Below are 22,911 nucleotides of genomic sequence, written 5' to 3' on the forward strand. Positions count from 1 at the left end.
TTTTGGATTAAAAATTAACCTGGCTTGCTCAGTTGCACTACACACTTGTAGAGATTGCTATGCTATTGAGATGGGTGTGACTGTGGGTTGTCATACCACACCCTATTGAGATGCTTATGCTACCACACTCCAGCATAATGGAGCAGTTTGAAAACAGTCACTGTGAATGCCATACTGTTGCATACTAGAGGCATTTATCAAACAATATTTGCGGCTAAATCCCCGAAAACACATGTTTTCAGGGGTTAGCTGCAAATATTAACTATCACCCTAATGTACCAAAGGGGGACCGCAGCAGGAACCTCCGATCCCTGCTGTGATCCCCCCCTGCACCGTCACTAGCCGCATCCCCCATAGATTTCTATGGGGAATGCGAAGCTGGCCGATGTATCCCTGGGCAATAACCCATTGTAGTCTATGGGCTACTGATCGCACTGCCGCCAAGGCAGTGCGGTCAGCGGGGGGTCAGCGCTAACCGCGCATGCATAGACCCCCTGCCCAGCTCAGCACATCGCAGGGACGGGCTCCTTTCGGAGCCCTGTCCCTGCGCTTGAGGGATGATATCGCATTGTAAATGCCATACATGATAAATGGGCCCCTTACTCTTGACAACTTCCTCCCATGATTTGAGATTTGTCTAACAAATACACAAACGATGTATCAAGCTTCAAAAAGTAACTTTCTGAATTTTGATAACTAGGGGTATGCGCAAGGTGCAGGGCCCTGGGTTGTTAGCTGCCACACAGAACCTGCAAGGACTGTAGCTTGCAAGGTGCATGGAAGTAGTGCTGACTGCTTCCTGCAGCCTTTGTAGCTGCCCAAAGTGTCCTTAAAGCCAGCGGCCCCAACCCCTAGGTGAAGCATCATTATATTGCAGGTTTAGGGGGAGGAGCCAGCAGAGCGCACTGTCATCCTCTTATGGTGCTGCTCTCAGTTCACCCTCTGTTTACCCTGTTCCTGTAGAACAGGCAGGGCCAAACTGTGACCCTCCAGCTCTTAAGAAACTACATATGCCAGCATGCCTTGCCACAGTTTAGCATTTCCTAATAGCAAAACTGTGGAAAGGCATGATGGGACTTGTAGTTTCAAAACAGCAGGAGGGCCATAGTTTGGCCATGCCTGCTGTAAAAATGTAGGATGTTGGCAGAGCCTTCTTTTCTCTTGTTCTTCCCCTTGCGCAATCCTTACCATCAGTGTTCTGTTTCCTTTTCCCCTTCCGCTAATCTGAAAATGTTTGCTCAGCCTTATGATGAGTACATGATTGCCGAAAGCTCTGGTGCCTTCCCACTTTCTGCTGATTCTAGCTACAACGAGGTGTCCTAACTCTTCCCATGACCGATTAAACCAGAATCACCCCCTTGAGCAGTGCTGCACAAACTCTGTGGTACCTTATAAACAAAAGATGATAATCAGAGTGAACAGAAGCAGGAAGCACAGCTTAAGAAGCACTGGAATCCAACCGTGATAACTAAGCTGCCCATAAAAAGGAGAAATAGGGAAACTGGAATGTACGGGACTGTCCTTTTAGGAGACAATTCTCTTGTGTATGTGGAACAGGAAAATATGAAGGTATAGTTTACACTGTTTGATTTTGCAGTGTAAATGATTGACACTTTAAAAAACTGGAAATTTCTTACCAAATCTCTCACTTTTTGATTATCTCACCCTATTACATTTCAGTAGTTGTAGGAGTTTCTCCTTGCCACCACAGCAACAGATACGAGGTGCTCAGGGCCATATGGCATTTGGACTGAAAATGTTTTATACAGTAAGCCTATACTGAGAAGTGGAGTCAGTGCTTGATCAGTGCTCTGTGGGTGGGGTCAATGCCAAGTCAGTTTGTACACCCCCTACACAATCAGACCCACTCTCTCAAAACACACCTAAAAACAGAATAATTAGAAAATTTCGTGAGAAACCTAGAAACACAATTATAATATTTAACGATTTATGGCCGACCATGAGCCAGCTAGGCAGCTTGTTATCATCACACTGTCATGATGGGACTATTTTTATGTGGATGCCTCGATCTGTTATATAGGGAAAGTGCGCACCTAATACTTGTGTCCTAAAAAATAGTTTGTTCTTTCTGGGAAGGGGCTTGGCCACACAATAGTACCCCCAATTCAAATTATGACACATAGCAGTGCAACATTATGCATATTATTTCACATAATAGTGCCCCTTATTCTTTTTTTTACGCCACTTGGTAGTGTCTGTTGTTTACATTAGACTGCACTGAATATCCCCCTATTCACATTACATCACTGCATACTTATTTTCTTATCCTTATTCACATTACACCAGACCGTATTGCTATTTATGCACATTAGACCGCACCATATTGCTCCTTATCCATATTTAACAGCACTGTATAGCTTCTTATCCACATTACAGCATTCTGTATCACTCCTTATTCACATCATACCATGATGTATTGCACCTTATTTACATTAGACCACACCATGGGTGAAATGTAATAGGATGAGAGATTCAGAAAGTGAGAGATTTGGTAAGAAATCTCCAGTTTTTTTAAAGCGGCAATCATTTACACGGCAAAACCAGTGTAATTTTGCAGTGTAAATGATTGCCGCTTTAAAAAAACTGGAGATTTCTTACCAAATCTCTCACTTTCTGAATCTCTCATCCTATTACATCTCACCCCATATCTCCTTATTCACATTACACCTTTCCATATCTTTCCTTAATTCACATTACACCACTCTGTAGTGCTCCTTATTCCCAACACTTTATTGCTTCTTATTCACATAACAGTGCACCATATTGCTTTGTATTCACTTTACACCACACTGTACTGCTCCTTATTAACATTACACAACACCATAGTTCCTCTTTATAAAAGTTGGGCCACACAAAAGTAGCACTCCTTATACACTTTATTTTTTTCTGAACATAATTTGCATAGCAGTTTGGCCTGGGCTGCTTTCGCTGGCTCAGGGGCAGAAAGCTCTTCATGTCAGCTACTGATGCCAGCCCTCCATTGAATCTATACCCTACAGTGTTGACCCTCCACCAAGCATGCTGTGCGTGGTCAGCAGAGACTAGCTAGAGAAAAAGCTGTAGCAATGCAGTGCTGACTTGAAGGGTTATTATTTATCTCATCATCCTTCATTTGGAGATGCAATCATCATCCCGGCTGTCAGGATGCTGGCTTTCAGTATACTAATGCTGGCATCCCGACTGCCTTCAAAAGACTGGTGCCAGAACATTGAAAACATTAGGATGCCAATGCTGGAATACCAACAGCTAGCATCCTGATTGGTGAGTATACAGGGTGGGTTTAGATCATACTGGCGAATTAGGAGTTAGGTTTAGGCACTAGTGGGAGAACTTAGGGTTAGGCTGCAGGGAGGGATAGGTTAGAATTATGTTGTGGGGAAGGGGGTTTAGGTTTGGCACCTACAAGCGGGGAGAGTTAGGGTCAGGCTTCAGGGGGAAGGTATAGGGTGAGGCTGCTGCAACGGAGGGTTAGGGGGGGGGGGGGCAGGGGGAGGGAAAGTACACTAACCTGACCCCTGCTAGGATTCTCTCCTTCAGGGTGCCGTCGTCGGTATTCTGGCTACCGGAATCCAGACTGCTGGTCATCGGTATGTATCCCGTTCATCTGAACTTATGATGCCACTGCACACCACGGAATAGCCAACAGCAACACCCATCACTCCTCACCCACAGCATTTATTTTTCAGAACCCCTCACTTAGTGCACATCACCCCTCAAACAGAACTTGTCTGCCCTCTCTCACCACAGCATTCCTCACCCAGCAGTATAAATCAGAGCAACACCCAACAGCCATCAAACCAATTGTCCCTCACACAGGCAGAACACTGCACACATCAACAATAGCACCCACACAGCAGCCAGATTAGCATACCACACTACATGCTGAGCTGACTTTAAGTTTAATAAAAAAATATTTAAAATAGTAAAACTTACTTTTTAAATCTGGAATGGCTGGCCGCCTTCTACTCCTGCATCTGTGCTTCCTGGGGGAGGAACGGCACCATCATTGGCAGTTTGCAGGGAGTCAGTGTCTGGGAGGAGGAGCTGCTGTAGCTGGGCATGCACAGCAGCCCTCTTCCAGTGGCCAATTATATTGCTAAATTGCTTTCCATTGCCCTCACTGCGCTGATCCCCTGCTGCTCCAGGCTCCCATCTGTATGAGCTCCCCAATCGGAGCTGAGCTCAGATCGCAGTAGCCAGAGATATTGGTAGTAGTCAGCAGCAGAGCTCAAGTCGGGTGCCCCAGCCGCAAAACTCTACCAGCTCTAGTCTAGGCATTCCCTGGGCATTTGTTTAGTTTGCCTATGCCTAGGGCCGGCTCTGGGTACATGAAGAGTAAACTGTCTTACAGAACAGAAGTTTCTAAAATGACTGCTGTTTCAGAAACCACTGCAGAATAGAAATCATTGTGTAGCAAAAAACTCTGCAGACCAACATCGGAGACCATGGCTACTAAGTGAAGGTGCAGTGTTATCGTTGACCCTCAGACTCACTGCTCTCCTGTTGGTGCTCTGCTGACTGAGTACAGTATATTATATATGAGCGTGTGACAGCATAAGTACATTATACAGTATATGAGAGTGTGACAATGTGCGTATATTATATATATATGAGTGTGACAGCATAAGTATATTATATATGAGAGTGTGGCAGTGTGTATATACGTATCATATATGAGTGTGACAGTGTGAATATATTATGTCAGAGTGTAACAGTGTTTGTATTTTATAGGCTTACTAGGACAGCCTTAACCAGGACAGCCATGACTTACATTGGTTCTATAGAGTACATTTAATAAAGCTTCTAAAAATGAAAATATGTGATTTTGCCCATAGCAACCAATCAGATTCTGTCAATCATTTTATAGGATGCAATATAGAAATTATAGACAGAACCTGATTGGTTGCTATGGGCAACATCACCACTTTTCATTTTAAGAATCTTTAGTAAATTTACACCTATGGCCAGGTGAAACGCAGGCTTCAATTAAACCAACCACAAAACCTGTGTAATTCATGAGTATGGTAAGCTTAGCACATACTGTATTTGGGGAAATTTTCTAAGATGAGAGTTGTATTTCATATGGGATGTTGATATGGGCAACCAATCAGATACTATCTATTATCTTATAGAAGGTGCTGAATCAATAAGAAGTAGATTCTGGTTGGTTGCCCATAGCAACATCCCATGTGAAATACAGCTCCCATCTGAGTAAATTTCCACATTGGGTCAGATGTATTAGGTCTGATAAAGTGGTGAAATGGTAATAAAGCAGTGTGAAAGTGGAAAGATAATGCACCAGCCAATCAACTCCTGTCATTTTTCAAACACAGCTGATTGGCTGGTGCGTTACCACCTTCCTCTTTATCACCGATTTTTCACTTAACCAGGCTTAATACATCTGCCCCTATGTATGAGTGTGGCCTGCTTATTATTTACATTACTTAAATGTATCAAAAGGCTTTTTGGGGAGTTTTCATTAAAAAAAACTAAAAAAAGTTCAATGTGCATTCTTTTAGTAAGCAGATTGCATTTCTCATACGTAAGTCAGCCTCTATAGGGCAAAGAATATATCTGCACACCAATTTCACCTTTGTTGATAAAGTTAGTGGAAACCCAGAATATTATATCTCTTCCTTGAGGGTTTGGCCCCTAACAGTAGGTTCAATGGTACAACACAAGAGGGAATAGGACTGTATTTTCGAGGGCCCACTCTATTGTAAGTTAATTAAAAGTTAATTTCCTTTCCCTCTTGTGTTGTACCATTTCTCCTACGTATAATGAAAAATGTGATCTGTTTCAGATTTACTAAAATAAATGATTAAGTAATACCAGCGGATATCCCCATGATGAAGTCTATGTACTAGATGAAATGAGTTGGAAATGAACTGCTGTATCTGTGAATACCACGGACAGATAATCGCTCTTTTTATGTTTTCTTGTATGTGTGCAACCTAATATTTTATGGATAAATAACTGTGTAATGAATATTGCATTTTAAACCTTTTTAACCTGTGGTAGTTTTACCTTATGGAAAGTTATCTTATTATGGTTATGAGTTTTTATTGTTTTTTTTTATTTATACGTTATAGTGGACACTGTTTATTTCTTTTCACCCTCTTTGTGCTGATTCTGATGGTTGTTCATTTGAATGAAGAAGCACTCATACAGATAAGCTATTCATATTTTAGCCCTTTTTTCCTTCTCACAATTAAATGTGTGGTATATTATATATTTTGATATACACTGTTATGCTGTGTACACACGGGGGCGATAGTGGCTGAAATCGCTGGGAATATGGTCACAGGCGACCATATTGCCAGTGATGGGAGTGTGCACGCTCCCGTTTTCAGCCCCATTCTAATCGCTGGTCGCAGGAGCTTGCTCCTGCGACCAGCTGATTACCTCTGCGGCACCGCCGGCTGAGGTTCCTTTTCATCAGCGACCATCTCTGGTCGCTGATGAAAAGGGGACACTGAGCAATATATTGCTCAGCCATATATTGTTAGCAATATATGGCTGAGCAATATATCTCCCCCGTGTGTACGGGGCTTTAGGCGCTCTATCCTTCCTCTGCTGTTTGCTTTATCCTATGTGTGAATAACCATGACATAATACTGGTTGAGAGCAGCCACTGACATATTACGTGAGGAGTGTAATACTGCATTTGTATGATAACAATATTGTCCCAATTTGAGAGGTGATTGTATACACCTGTGCTCTAATTGCTCCTTCTCTGCACAATAATACCAGGGGAAAGCCTTGAAATAATAACGCCGTCTTCAGTTGGCTTCCCCCCTATCCTTTACCTCTGCTGTGCTTTTCCAGCAGATTGACAGACAGAGCATAAGACCCCTTCGGTTATCAGCCATATGTGTATAATATACCACAAGCTGATCCAAGTGAACAAAAAAAAATAGAAAATAAAAAATATTACCCGGATTCAGCGGATCGGTGATCTGGTGATCGCCTCTTTAATCTGGTCAGATAATCGCTGTGCTCACTCTTTGTTTCCCTGGTCATTTGATATATGCTGTCAACTGACATGCAATGAAACTCCCAGCCGGCATCTCAGATTATGGGCCTTATTCTGGTTCACTCTTAGAGGCAAATTCCTTCTCAAATGGACAAAACCATGTGCACTGCAGGTGGGTTAGATATAACATGTGCAGATAGAATTAGATTTGGGTGAGTTATTTTGTTTCTGTGCAGGGAAAATACTGACTGCTTTATTTCTACACTGCAATATAGATCTTGCTTTGAAGAAAAACCCAACCCAAATCTAATTCTCTCTGCACATGTTATATCTGCCCCACCTGCAGTGCACATGGTTTTGTCCATTTGAGAAGGATTTTGACTCTAAGAGTGAACCAGAATAAGGCCCTATATCACAGATCAGGGGTGAGATTTAATAGGATGAGAGATATAGAAAGTGAGATTTGGTGAGAAATCTCCAGTTTTTTTCACATTTTTGTGATTTGGTTTTCAAATGTTGCATTGTGAATTATAGACACATTTATCACATCACATCCACATCTGAGATGCATAGGCCCAGTATTCATGGGATATGATCTCTAGGTCAACACTATGAAGGTCGTCATACTTTAAGTTGACCACTAAATGTCGGATGACAAATGAATTGGCTAAGGCCAAACTGGGTCAAAAGGTTGACATGAGTTTTTCACATTTTTACCCAAAACAGGCGGCATTTCATACTCTACCGTCTACTAGGCCTGGAGGGAGAATATAATAGTGTGCCCAAAGCATGGCGAGCGCAGCGAGGGGAAGCGGGACACTGATACGTAGTCCATGCTGACTTGCATAAAAAAAAATGAGAAAAACCCATGTCGAACTTCCGACCCTTTCGACCAAATTTTATGTGTCGACCGAAACCCTATAGACCTTTAGTGGTCAACCTAATGTATGTGGACCTTCATAGTGAGGGCCCTATGACCCATACCCATATTCACCTATTGTGGTGAGATTACCCATATCCCACAGTACATTACATGGAGTAAACTGTTACAAATGTCATAGTGAAAACATCATTTATTTCAAGCACAAATGAAGTGAAGATATAGCAGATACAATAATCCAACATATGTCTCACAGAAATCCAGATTTGGTGATTGGAAATGATTTCAGAAATGCTGACATGCAGGAACTACTTCACACGTGATTTTTAATGGTTTAAAAATATGAATGTATGTCATTAGCTTAGTGAATTGGATTTTCATCGGATGGTTATTCATTATTTGTCTCATCCCCTAACACACAAAACGCATTAAAATCAAATAATTTTATATTTAATACATTGTATTTCCTATGTTATTATTTACCCACCCCTGTCTTTCAAATTCACCCCCTACAAAAATATGCAAAAAAGATCAATTATATATTATGATCTATTATATGTTCTAATTTAAATTACTATGTGGCATTGTTTCTCCTTTGTTTGGCTTTCTGTATGTATTTATTAATTTTTAGTCTTCTAGTCTTAGTAACTGGTATAGATTTCAATGCAATTATCCAAGTTTACAGAGTCTTAGAACTATGGTCATTGAATATTATAAGGAGTTAATGAAATATGTACTGTGGAGGTCATTCCCCCGCGCATTCATATGGGGAGCGACGTTTTGCTTTTGCGCATAACCATTTAGAGCAGTGCGGTCAGGGGGCGGCGGACATGGGTTGTGCCCACGGGAACACCCAGCATTTCATGGGCGTTCCCATGCAAATGCTGGATATTCCCATGCAAATGGCTGCACGACACAGGTACCGGGGATGTGCAGCTGACACCGCAAATCTGAGTAACCAAAGAGCCAATTAGATTTGTGAGCGCTTAAGAAATCATTTGCAAGGCTGCGAATGGATGTTTATGCAAAACATACATTTGCATGTCTGTGGGGACATTCGCCGTGCGAGAGGGGGGCAGGTGTTCGTGCGTGCGATGTTTAGTTTGCTCACAAAGCTATTAAATTTGTGGGGTACTCTTTACCTAGAACGGCGCCCATCGCGACCATCGAATGCACTAAAAATCGGGTGCGATGCGATGGCCACGATTTCCCATAGGGACCAATGTTAAAAATGAGATTGGACCCGATTTTAGTGTTCAATGCCTCAATGACCGCGATTTTTACATAGGAAACAATGTTAAATGGGCCACAGAGCCCAAATAGTCACCGTGAAGTCTGAAATGGCCCCCACAATTGTTAACGCCACCCCACGATCAACGTCAACCCGAAGCGTGGCGAGCGCAGCGAGCCCGCGAGGGGCGGCGGTACGCGTCCTCCGACCTTTTCATGCCCCACTATCCACGTCGGCGTGGAGTTGAGAATAGAATAGTGTGGCGAGCGCAGCGAGCCACCGAGCCCGAAGCGTGGCGAGCGCAGCGCGCCCCGCGAGGGGACGCGGATACCTTCACAGTTATACGCGTCCCCTCGCGGGCTTCACAGGTGTCCGTGGCGACGCGGACACCTGTGAAGCCCGCGAAGGGACGCGTTTACCTGTGAAGGTATCCGCGTCCCCTCGCGGGGCTCGCTGCGCTCGCCACGCTTCGGGCTCGGTGGCTCGCTGCGCTCGCCACACTATTCTATTCTCAACTCAACGCCGACGTGGATAGTGGGGCATGAAAAGGTCGGAGGACGCATACCGCCGCCCCTCGCGGGCTCGCTGCGCTCGCCACGCTTCGGGTTGACGTTGATTGTGGGGTGGCGTTAACAATTGTGGGGGCCATTTCAGAGTTCAAGGGCACTATTAGGGCTCTGTGGCCCATTTAACATTGTTTCCTATGGCCAAATCGCGGGCATTGAGGCATTTAACAGTAAAATCGCGGTCAATCACCGTTTTTACATTGATCCCTATGGGAAAATAGTTTTTTATGTACCCGCGATTTACCCGCGATGGTCGCGATTTTTTACCCCCGACGCCCGCGATTCCAATCACGGGCGCCGTTCTAGGTAAAGAGTACCATTTGCGGTACTTGTTTCCTACTCCATTAACGGTAAGGAAATCGCATTGCATGCCATTAATGGCATGCGATGCAATGCGATTTTTTATAGCATCCTATCTTTTTAATGGGCTAAGTCAGTAAATACATGTAAAAGATAGGATGTGATAAAAAATTAGGTTTAACACACCCCCCCACTATCCACGCCACCCCTCAGCGTGGCGAGCGCAGCGGAACACATCCTCTGACTTTTTCATTACTCCACTATCCACGTCGGCGTGGAGTTGATTTTATACACCGAGCCCGAAGCATGGTGAGCGCAGCGAGCCCCACGAGGGGACGCGGAATCCATGTAAAGTAATCCGCGTCCCCTTGCGGGGCTCGCTGCGCTCGCCACGCTTCGGGATCGGTGGCTCGCTGCGCTCACTACGCTATATAAAGTCAACTCCACGCCGACGTGGATAGTGGGGTAATGAAAAAGTCGGCGGACGCGTTCCGCCACCACTCGCCACGCTTCGGGGTGGCGGGAGGGTTGGGGTGCGTTATACCTATTTTTGGGACATACAATCATATTATTGTATACCTCATGTCATGTCATGGCATCGCACACCCTATAAAATCGCGATGCCATGCGATATACTGGGGTACAATGCCAAAAGGAAAAAAAAACATTAAAAAAAAAAATGGCATCGCATTGAATGGCATTGCATCGAATGGCATTGCATGCAATCAAATCGCATGCGATGTGATTTCCTTGCGGTGCCGTACGTAGGAAATCTGGGCACCGTGCTAGGAAACAAGTACCTGTACCAAATTCGCAGCTTTGCTAGTCAACCAGAATGACCTCCTGTATGTAAAAATCTAAAATACTGTAGGTCATACAACACTGATTTATTATGTTCGGTTATGGGTATTAAGTAAGAGTACTATATGTTTTCCAAAGTAAGTTAAATTTGGGTGCAACTCTGAATGAATGTAGTGTGAATGATGCCTGTAGTGTGAATGATGCCTGTAGTGTGGATGGTGACTGTAGTGGAGATGATGCCTGTAGTGTGAATGTTGCCTGTAGTGTGAATGATGCCTGTAGTGTGAATGTTGCCTGTAGTGTGAATGATGCCTGTAGTGGGGATGATGCATGTAGTGTGAATGATACCTGTAGTGTGAATGATGCCTGTAGTGTGAATGATGCCTGTAGTGTGAATGATGCCTGTAGTGGAGATGATGCCTGTAGTGGAGATGATGCCTGTAGTGTGAATGATGCCTGTAGTGTGAATGATGCCTGTAGTGGAGATGATGCCTGTAGTGGAGATGATGCCTGCAGTGGGAATGATGCCTGTAGTGTGAATGATACCTGTAGTGTGAATGATGCCTGTAGTGTGAATGATGCCTGTAGTGTGAATGATGCCTGTAGTGGAGATGATGCCTGTAGTGGGAATGATGCCTGTAGTGTGAATGATGCCTGCAGTGGGAATGATGCCTGTAGTGTGGATGGTGACTGTAGTGGAGATGATGACTGCAGTGGAGATGATGACTGTAGTGGGGATGGTGACTGTAGTGTGAATGATGCCTGTAGTGTGAATGATGCCTGTAGTGGAGATGATGCCTGTAGTAGGGATGATGCCTGTAGTGGGGATGCAGTCAGCATCCTGGCAATCAGGATGCTGTCGCTCTTTACACCGATGCCGTTATCCCTAATGCCTTCAGATGACTTGCACTGGAACCTTGAATAGTTTAGGATCCAGACGCCAGAATACCGATCAATTAGTATGCGGAGTACAGAAGCAGGCATCTTGGGAAGGGGGGTTAGGTTAAGGCACTGAGGAGGACTTGAGGTTAGGCTGTGGGGAGAGGGTCAGGCACCAAGAAGGGAGAGTTGGGGTCAGGCTGCGAGGTGGGGTGTGGGGGTTAAACAGCGTGTGCGTGTGTGTGTGTGTGGGGGGGGGGGGGCGGTTAGGCTGCTAGAAATAGAAAGGGGGTTATGGGCATAGGGAGAGGGTTAGACTGGGTTTACCCAGTGCCAGATTAAGCCTTCGGGGGGCCCGGGGTACTTTAGACCGGGGGGCCCCCTTGCACTTGTCATTACTGGCCGCACACTGCATGGGAGAATATTATACTGTCAAAACACAGAGTAAAGGCAGAATAAACTTGGTCAATGGTTAACTGCAGGGGATATATATATATATATATATATATATATATACACACACACACACACACACACACACCACATGAAAAGCCTGTGTTTGTCCCTCTGCCCCTTACTCTGGAGGAGACCTCACAGTCCTAGTGCTGCCTCTGATTAAAAACCCTCACATGACTAAGCTGCTGCTGCTGTTCTCCATGGACCTGAGAAGCATGTAATGAGCTCCACCAATCAGAGCTCAGCACAAACTTCTCAGCCTCTGTCCTCTGGTGCAAAGTGTCATGGGACTTAGTCAACTCCCAGAAATGCACTGCACACTTGTGCAATCAGTGTGCCTTGGCTCCCGATGCTCAGCACCATAAATCATTGTCACATTGGCAGATAGGTAAAGCTGCAGCACTACCCCACCCATGCACAAAACCTTTAGCTAAAAAAAACAAATAAAAACTTAAATTTTTATTTTTTAAATACATGACAACCACAGGGGGCCCCTAGCTAGAGGGGGGCCCATGGGCACTGACCCCTTGTGCCTCCATTATAATCCGGCCCTGGGTTTACCCCCGTAGTGTATAAAATATATACAATCTATATTACTCCCATAATCAAGTATAAGGGTGTCCTAGATAGGACATTGCTGCTGAGACTGGCACTTCAGTAACTCACAAAATATTAGGTCTAGAACTTGGGCTTCCATGCTGTGCAGAGCAAACCAGCTAGTTGCTTTTAACTCCTCTAGAAAACACTTTTTCAGTTCCAAGCACACCTGCCCCAGGTACATGTGTCTTCTGCGTGTTTAGAGGAAAATACCTACAAACTAATCAGGAATTCCAACATCTCAAAAAATGGTACTTATATGTTAGTTGGGCGCCCACTATAGTTAGTACGCTCATACCCCCACTATCCATGTCGGCATGGAGTTGATTTTATATAGTGTGGCGAGCGCAGTGAGCCACCGAGCCCGAAGCGTGGCGAGCGTAGCATGCCCTGCAAGGGGACGCGGAAAACTAACCAAAAAGCTTAGTGAGCGCCCAACTAACATATAAGTACCCCAAAAATAGTATATTTGTACTGTATACTATATAGGTATTATATACTTCAGTTGTGTCTGTACTAATATTTATTTGGGCTAAATCTAACAGACTCCAAGCTAGTACCTAAGCTAAATGTCAAAACAATGACAGAAAGAAAATATACTAGAAGATGGTAAGTGAAAAAAAAAAATATGTAGACCATTCTACAGTATACTGTATGTCCAGCAAAACTGCACAAAATTGCAGAATAATCCTATGAAAATCTGAGTCATTATACCTAGATATAAAAGACACTAATGCCATCTGGTGGGAAAACAAGGATCACACATCTCTCTACCAGAAGATAGTCGTTTGTAATTTGTACTCAAACTCAGTCATCAGTACTGCCCAAACATCGACACCTCCGATGTTGGGAGTAACATACTGCATGAGGTGGTAAGGGAATTGCGACACCCTTTGATACTCAAAAAACATAAAAGGTTGACATTAATATCTCATGCATTATGCAATAATTTTCACAGTTAATGTCTTTACGGAAAGATCAAGATGAAGCCTAAAATGTTTTATCATGTCTACTAGAATGGTCGGTACTTATATGTTAGTTGGGCGCCCACTAAGCTATTTCCTTAGTGGGCTATTCTGCGTAGGGAAATCGCATCGCATGGGCCATGTGATGTGCGATGCGATTTTCCTATGTAATTTATTCACTGCTCTCTCAGCCCCAGGCCATCGCATCTGCTGCAAAATCACATGCGATCGCATGCAATTTTATAGGGTGTGCGATGCCATGACATTAGGCATACAATAATATGATTGTATGTCCCAAAAATAGCTTTTACGCACCCCCCACTATCCACGCCACCCCGAAGCGTGGCGAGGGGAGGCGGAACGCCTCCTCCGACTTTTTCATTACCCCACTATCCACGTCGACGTGGAGTTGATTTTATATAGTGTGGTGAGTGCAGCGAACCACCGAGCTAGAAGCGTGGCGAGCGCAGGCTCGGTGGCTTTATTTCCTGCATGTGCATGTGCATTTTCTTCTGTGTTCAGAAGCATTACAGGGGGCAATACCTAAGCCTAGGGCATCCAGAACCTTTAATCAGGCCCTGATTGATTGCCTGTGATTTATCATATTTTTTATATAAAAAATGATACTTTCATATGCTATAAACAGAACATACCCTCACAATATATCTCTCAACTCGACCCCTCTGATATGTACCAATTCTGTGTCTTTCATGCTCAATGCTCATTAAGTTTTCCCATTAAAGACTCCCCCACACCAGATCTTCTAACTTTCAAACCTACAAGCATTCCCAGAAAACCTACCTCTTTCACAAAACTTAAGCTCCTCAATCACTCTCTTTAAAGTCCATAAGCTATTCTACCCATATTCCACTCTTCTACACAGTTCTAACAAAACTTACATTTGTTCTTTTTATACACCCACACAATCATCTGCAAGTGGGTGATTAAAGCCTCTCTTACCTCTTGTCCAGTATGTTATTACCCTGCCTTGCCTTATTACTGTTGTGTACCCAATAGTAAAATGCAACTAATTATATTGGGGCTTTATAGATAAATATTAAAATAAATATATCCCATCACTTCATTAGAAATGAATAATTCATGTGTAAAAATCATCATGCATTATAGTCAAGCATTTTCTCAGTGACATTATCACTGGTTTCTAGCAAATTTATAGGCAGGTTACACGTTAACCTCTCTGAAATGTATGTGACCAGACAACTTTAATAAACTATGTATTTATTTAATAAGCTGTTCCTTAACTTGGCCCTGTAGCCCCTTGCACAGTATGTGTATAGGCACATTTCCACTATTGTAACCTTGATTCTTAAGTAATTAACATTAAATCATAAAAAAGACATTCCTGATTTTAGCTATAATAAGATCCTGATTATACATAGATATGTGCAATACAATAATTCAAGAAGCATCACCATTTATTTACTCACTAGTGAATTTTTCCCAATATGTCAGAAAAACATATTTTTTTAAATACCTTATTTGTGCCTACAGTCCTTTTCTGCACTTTCATTATATTACTACTCCCCTCTCCCATCTCTTCCAGGGCAACTTTGTTCTTTCTCCATCTCCTTGACCTTTTCTCAACATCAACTTGGCTTTTTTCTGCCTCACTGCTGTCTGAGTATTCCATACTAATGGACTGTGGATTAAAGTTAATATCCATCTTTCCATAAACGTGTTCTTTCCGCATCTGTTCACTTGAAGCCTTTCTGTTTGGCCAAATGGATTTCACGGATAACCTATTCTCCTTTAAGGAGTTCACTGACGAGTTTTCAGAATCAGAATATACAGTTTCTGTGTTTGTACACAGCCCAGATGATGGAGACGTTACAGGCTGATAATAATCATTGCCACATGTCCATTCAGTGTTATACTGGGAGTCTGTATAGCAGGAATCCTCTGACAGCTGTCTTGTTCTTCTTCGATAGGCGTTAAGTGCTAAATTCCAGTCAACTTCCTCATCACTGTCAGAGCCCATTTCATCATAAGCAGAGACAACAGCGGATTCAGTCTCTAAAGATTTGAATACTTGACTCTTTGGTTGAGCAAGCAGTCTTGGTGGAGGCAAAGTTATACTCTGTAGCGCTACCCAGTTTCCATCAGAACTCTGCAGAACAGGAGATGGGCCTAAGTAGCAAAGTAAACAAACAATAAGTACATTTTAACAATTACAGAGGAATAAATATTCATGCTGTAAAAAACTTAAATATTTCAAATGTTCCTTTCCTCAATTCTTGGTTATGTCAAGGCAATGGTAGCTTCTAACTGAGAAGGTCACAGCTATTGTTAGCATGGCAGATTCTTACCCAAGAAAAGCATCATTATCTGTAAGATGCCAGCAAACCACAGGCCTAAACAATCTGTGTCACAAATCATACAGAACAAGGACATGCAAGAGTGACAAGAAGTTTAAGTAACAGAGGGTAGATAAGGCCCTGATTGTGAGGGGATAGATTTGTGTTTTTGATTTAATTCTGCAACGCAGTTCTGTATATTAATAAAATCTAATGTTCAGCAAATTGTATTCATCTTACCCAGGATCAAATTAGAAGGTCAATTATACCTCTAACGCACAGGTGCAGATATAACCCCTGTAATAAAATCTTTTAAATTCATAAGCACAATGAGTGAGGTAAGCTCCTTATGTTTGCATGAGATAAGCTTCCCATTTTTGGTATGAGAATAAATTTCCATGTTGGTGTGAGGTTAGCTTCCCATGTTGGTGTAAGGTTAGCTTCCCATGTTGGTGTGAGGTTAGCTTCTCATGTTGGTGTGAGGTTAGCTTCTCATGTTGGTGTGAGGTGAGCTTGGTGTGAGGATAGCTTCCCATGTTGGTGTGAGGTTAGCTTCCCATGTTGGTGTGAGGTTAGCTTCCCATGTTGGCGTGAGGTTAGCTTCCCATATTGGTGTGAGGTAAGCTCCCCATGTTAGTGTGAGGTTAGCTTCCCATATTGGCAAGTGGTTATCTTCCCATGTTGGTGTGAGGTTAGCTTCCCATGTTGGAATGAGGATAGCTTCTCATGTTGGTGTGAGGTTAGCTTTCCATGTTGGTATGAGGTTAGCTTCTCATCTTGGTGTGAGGTTAGCTTTTCATGTTGGTGTAAGGTTAGCTTCCCATGTTGGTGTGAGGTTAGCTTACCATGTTGGTGTGAGGTTAGCTTCCCAAGCTGGCGAGAGTTTGGCTTCCCATATCGGTGTGAGAAAAGCTTCCAATGTTGGTGTGAGGTAAGCTCTCCAAATGTTGGTGTGAGGTAATCTCTCCGAATGTTGGTGTGAGGTAATCTCTCCGAATGTTGGTGTGAGGTAAGCTCCTCATATTGGTGTGAGGTTAGTTTCCCATGTTGGAGTGAGGTTAGCTTCCCATGTTGGTGTGAGGTTAGCTTCCCATGTTGGTATGAGGATAGCTTCCCATGTTGGTATGAGGATAGCTTCCCATGTTGGTGTAAGGTTAGCTTCTCATGTTGTGTGGTTAGCTTCTCATGTTGGTGTGTGGTTAGCTTCCCATGTTGGTGTGAGGTTAGCTTCCCATGTTGGCGTGAGGTTAGCTTCCCATATTAGTGTGAGTTTAGCTTCACATGTTTGTGTGAGGTTAGCTTCCCAAGCTGGCGAGAGGTTGGCTTCCCATATCGGTGTGAGAAAAGCTTCCAATGTTGGTGTTAGGTAAGCTCTCCACATGTTGGTGTGAGGTAAGCTCCTCATATCGGTGTGAGGTTAGTTTCCCATGTTGGAGTGAGGTTAGCTTCCCATGTTGTTATGAGCATAGCTTCCCATGTTGGTGTGAGGTAAGCTCCCCATGTTAGTGTGAGGTTAGCTTCCCATATTGGCAAGTGGTTATCTTCCCATATTGGTGTGAGGAAAGCTTCTAATGTTGGTGTGAGGTTAGCTTCCCATATTGGAATGAGGATAGCTTCTCATGTTGGTGTGAGGTTAGCTTCCCATGTTGGTATGAGGTTAGCTTCCCATGTTAGTGTGAGGTTAGCTTCTCATGTTGGTGTAAGGTTAGCTTCCCATGTTGGTGTGAGGTTAGCTTCCGATGTTGGTGTGAGGTTAGCTTCCCAAGCTGGCGAGAGGTTGGCTTCCCATATCGGTGTGAGAATAGCTTCCAATGTTGGTGAGAGGTAAGCTCTCCAAATGTTGGTGTGAGGTAATCTCTCCACATGTTGGTGTGAGGTAAGCTCCTCATATTGGTGTGAGGTTAGTTTCTCATGTTGGAGTGAGGTTAGCTTCCCATGTTGGTGTGAGGTTAGCTTCCCATGTTGGTGTGAGGTTAGCTTCCCATGTTGGAGTGAGGTTAGCTTCTCATTTTGGTGTGAGGTTAGCTTCCCAGAGAAAAGCTTCCAATGTTGGTGTGAGGTAAGCGCCCCAAATGTTGGTGTGAGGTAATCTCTCCAAATGTTGGTGTGAGGTAAGCTCTCCATATGTTGGTCTGAACTAAGCTCCCCATGTTGCTGTGAGGTTAGCTCCTCATATTGGTGTGACATTAGTTCCCCATGTTGGAGTGATGTTAGCTTCCCATGTTGGTATAAGCATAGCTTCCCATGTTGGTATGAGGATAGCTTCCCATGTTGGTGTGAGGTTAGCTCCTCATATTTGTGTGAGGTTAGTTTCCCATGTTGGAGTGAGGTTAGATTCCCATGTTGGTGTAAGGTTAGCTTCCCATGTTGGTATAAGGATAGCGTCCCATGTTGGTATGAGGATAGCTTCCCATGTTGGTATGAGGATAGCTTCCCATGTTGCTGTGAGGTTCGCTCCCCATGTTGCTGTGAGGTTGGCTTCACAGGTTGGTGTGAGGTGAGGAGAAAAGCTTCCAATGTTGGTTTGAGGTAAGCTCTCCAAATGTTGGTGTAAGGTAATCTCTCCATATGTTGGTGTGAGGTAAGCTCCTCATATGTTGGTCTGAACTAAGCTCCCCATGTTGCTGGGAGGTTAGCTCCTCATATTGGTGTGACATTAGCTTTCCATGTGGGTGTGAGGTTAGCTTCCCATGTTGGTGTGAGGTTAGCTTCCCATGTTGGTGTGAGGTTAGCTTCTCATATTGGTGTGTGGTTAGCTTCCCAGAGAAAAGCTTCCAATGTTGTTGTGAGGTAAGCTCTCCAAATGTTGGTGTGAGGTTAGCTTTCCATGTTGGTATGCGGATAGCTCACCATGTTGGTGTGAGGTATGCCCCTTATGTTGGTTTGAGGTTAGCTTCTCATATTGGTGTGTGGTTAGCTTCCCAGAGAAAAGCTTCCAATGTTGGTGTGAAGTAATCTCTCCATATGTTGGTCTGAACTAAGCTCCCCATGTTGCTGTGAGGTTAGCTCCTCATATTGGTGTGAGGTTAGTTTCCCATGTTGGAGTGAGGTTAGATTCCCATGTTGGTGTAAGGTTAGCTTCCCATGTTAGTATAAGGATAGCGTCCCATGTTGGTATGAGGATAGCTTCCCATGTTGGTATGAGGATAGCTTCCCATGTTGGTGTGAGGTTAGCTCCTCATATTTGTGTGAGGTTAGTTTCCCATGTTGGAGTGAGGTTAGATTCCCATGTTGGTGTAAGGTTAGCTTCCCATGTTGGTATAAGGATAGCGTCCCATGTTGGTATGAGGATAGCTTCCCATGTTGGTATGAGGATAGCTTCCCATGTTGCTGTGAGGTTCGCTCCCCATGTTGCTGTGAGGTTGGCTTCACAGGTTGGTATGAGGTTAGCTTCCAATGTTGGTGTGAGGTTAGCTTCCCATGTTGATGTGAGGTTAGCTTCCCATGTTGGTGTGAGGTTAGTTTCTCATGTTGGTGTGAGGTTAGCTTCCCAGAGAAAAGCTTCCAATGTTGGTTTGAGGTAAGCTCTCCAAATGTTGGTGTAAGGTAATCTCTCCATATGTTGGTGTGAGGTAAGCTCCTCATATGTTGGTCTGAACTAAGCTCCCCATGTTGCTGGGAGGTTAGCTCCTCATATTGGTGTGACATTAGCTTTCCCTGTGGGTGTGAGGTTAGCATCCCATGTTGATGTGAGGTTAGCTTCCCATGTTGGTATGCGGATAGCTCACCATGTTGGTGTGAGGTATGCCCCTCATGTTGGTTTAAGGTTAGCTTCCCATGTTGGTGTAAGATAAGCTTCCCATGTTGGTGTGCAGGGGCGTAACTATAGCACCGCAGACCCTTCGGCCGCGGGGGGGGGGGGGGGGGGGAGCATGTGGGGGCGCCGGGGGGCTGTGGTGCTATAGTAATGCCCCCGCCCCCCATCCCCCGCAGGCTTACCTGTCTGCGCGTCCTGGCTCCCCTCCTGGTTTCAATCAATTCTCTAAAACTGTATGCGTTATGGGGGCGGCCATTTTATCGTGGTCCGTCTGCATAGAATTATTAACTGAAGCCAGGAGGGGAGCCGGGACGCGCAGACAGGTAAGCCTGCGGCGATGGGGGGGGCCACCGGCGGCCGAGGCCGGCGGGGAGGGAGGCGCCCCCCCATTAACGGCGGGGGGGGGGGGGTCGCCCCAAACCAAGCTATGCCACTGCTGGTGTTATATTTAGGATAGCACAATTTTAGTAAAAAAAAGCATAACCTCAGAATGATATTACATTTTTGAGAAAATAATAAAACTTAATATATACATTTATACTTATATATCACTATTAAAATATTAAATTTCCCACTTCATGGGCTTATTGAATGCCCCTCTCCATTAGTCAGATGTGTTTTGTGGATATAGGCTGATTTTAATTGTGCACCAATATGTTTTTTTAGTTAGATTGCTCTTTTTATTATCTTTGCAATTATTTAGACGTGCAATGCACATAAGGATTTGTTTCTAATAGAACTAGTTGGGTTTTGTGAGTGGTGCTGTGTGAAATCAATAACCTTTTCTAATATGTTTGGTTATTCATAAAAACTGGATAGTCCCACACTTAACTGCTCATGCTTTTAAAAACAGAGGGGTGAGTGAGCATGTTCTCTAGCTTATAGAAATATCAGCTTTGGTGCATGTTACATGCTACAAAATATGTGAATATTTTCTTGTCACATATAATACTTTCACCCTAGAATCAGGGCCAGCACCACCACTAGGCAGCATTAGTAGGAATTTGCCTGGGGAGCCGGCCACTGGAGGGTGGCCACTTGGAGAAACCCCTCCTGGATCGAGGTGAGCGCCCCCCCCCGGTGAAGCGCAGCTGGGGCCATCGCCGCATCGCAACACCCCCCCCCCCAAGTGGAGCGAGACGCTGCCCCCACTCTCTCTCTCCCGGCGGCTGCTTCACCCCCCCCCCCCCCTTCCCATGCCTGGGGCGCTCCGGTGCCTTGAACCAGCCTTGTCCACAATACAGCACAGTGTGGTACCATCAGTACTGAGCTAGATTACATTTGGTTACTCCCAGGGGGTGATTCAGACCTGACAGCACGGCTGCGAGTTTGCACAGCCACCGATTATCGACACACACTGCGCATGCATGCATTTTACAGTATGCATGCGCGAGGCTGTCCTGTGATAAACTCCTGCAACTAGTTCTGTTCGCTAGCTGTTTGCAAGGTGATTGACAGGGAGTAGTTGTGTGGAGGTGGAAACCGCCTATTTTTGTGGAGTGTTGAGAAAAACGTTAGGGGTGCCTAGAAAAACGCTGGGAGTGTCAGTAAAAGTGCAGGCGCACCAAACCGGCTTAGGGGAGGGTTAGTTGCCTCAACTTCAGCCCGGATGTGCATGTTTTTCATTGCATCGCCGAATAAGTCTCAGGCTACGTAGCACCTGCGATGAATTGTGCCCTTCTGTATGTAAAAATAATTTGAGGTTTTTGGAGAAATACACACAGGTGCGAACGGATGTGCACCCATACACATCCATTTGCACAGTGAGAACAATAATTCGCAAGGCGAGGTTTCACTGGAGTATTGCGGTGGCTTAATCGATTGCTTTCTGCTGCGAAAACTTTTCAAATAACTCATTAAAAAAAAGAACGTCTACACTTAAAAAAAAAAAAAAGAACGAATGTAAATTACTTGAATCATATAGACTGTCCACACTTTTCCAGTTTGGCAATGTAGAAGGTCTGCGTTCTTTCTGTCTTCTCTTGTGGCTTCTTTGTAGCTGGCTGCGTGGCTCTGGGGTACTCGTTTTCACGTCCGCGTGGTTAGTTGCCGCATCGTCACTCATCAGAGAAAATGCAGAGTGGGACCTCTGGTAAATAAACATGAGTTAGTATATAAGTGAGCTTTTCTTTCTTTACATACAAGAAAATACTTAATCATTTCTATTAGAATCATTATATTGTAATATCTGGAAAACTTGTACTGTTAATGGTCCTTGAGGACAGAGGGGCAGATTTATTAAGCTTGGAGAAGAGATAAACTGGAGATAAAGCGGAGAAAAGGTGAAAGGAGATAAAGCACAGCCAATCAGCTGTGTTTGAAAAAGACAGTTGGGAGCTGATTGGTTGGTGCTTTATCTCCTTTTACCTTTTCTCCACTTTATCTCCAGTTTATCTCTTCTCCAAGCTTAATAAATCTGCCCCAGAGTTTGGGAACCACTTGGTTAGAAAAAACTATTTTTACAGTATTTAATGAGAACTGAAGGTATATGTAGAGATGGAATTGTTCGGATTCTATTTAGCAGTTTAAATCAGATTTCCTGTAAACTGCAGAACCTAGCCAATAGCATTTATGTGATACATTTGTCAAACTATCATGGCAAGATGTGTTTAATTTTTATTTAAATTATATTTTAGTTTATTTGACCATTTAACATGTTACTGTCAAACATCCATAAAACTCTCCCAATTGTAGACAGGGAAACAGTAATCATTGCAGACTGTCATCTAAGAGAAACCAGTAGGTGGTGCTATTTGACAAAATATTGAAGAAATAAGTACAGGTTGAGTATCCCGTATCCGAGTATCCGTTATCCGAATTATTCCGAAAACCATACATTCCAGAAAGTGAAAAAAAAAATATTTTTTTGCTAAAAACTCACTGGGGACATATGTAACAGCATCACTGGGGACATGATATGTAACTGGCACTATATATGTACAAGAAAATGATTGCTTGGCATTCAAATTCAATATCTGAGATAGTACACAAATTTTGTTTCATGTTTTGAAACCTTGTTTTTTGAACAAATAAAATATATTTGTGTGTATTTTATGTGGTAATAAAATATATTTGTGTGTATTTTATGTGTTTATACAGCATACATACAAGATACTTCAAAATACATAATTGAAATATTAAAATATTCCGAAATACGGAATAAACCG

At 43.7% G+C, this 22,911-nt stretch overlaps 1 protein-coding gene across 2 annotated transcripts in view; it reads right to left on the minus strand.

Annotated features, from left to right (window-relative positions):
* MYRIP (myosin VIIA and Rab interacting protein) overlaps nt 1-22,911 on the minus strand; it is a 419,901-nt gene that overhangs the window by 60,012 nt on the left and 336,978 nt on the right. For both annotated transcript variants that reach the window (XM_083188579.1, XM_083188580.1), the window contains 2 exons: nt 21,656-21,833; nt 15,168-15,820 (listed from right to left, as the gene is read on the minus strand). In XM_083188579.1, the coding sequence (XP_083044705.1) occupies nt 15,168-15,820; nt 21,656-21,833 (831 nt within the window). The remainder of the gene's footprint in view (nt 1-15,167; nt 15,821-21,655; nt 21,834-22,911) is intronic.

The sequence above is a fragment of the Crinia signifera genome, chromosome 5, assembly GCF_055691185.1.
Source record: "Crinia signifera chromosome 5, ASM5569118v1, whole genome shotgun sequence".
NCBI lineage: Eukaryota > Metazoa > Chordata > Amphibia > Anura > Myobatrachidae > Crinia > Crinia signifera.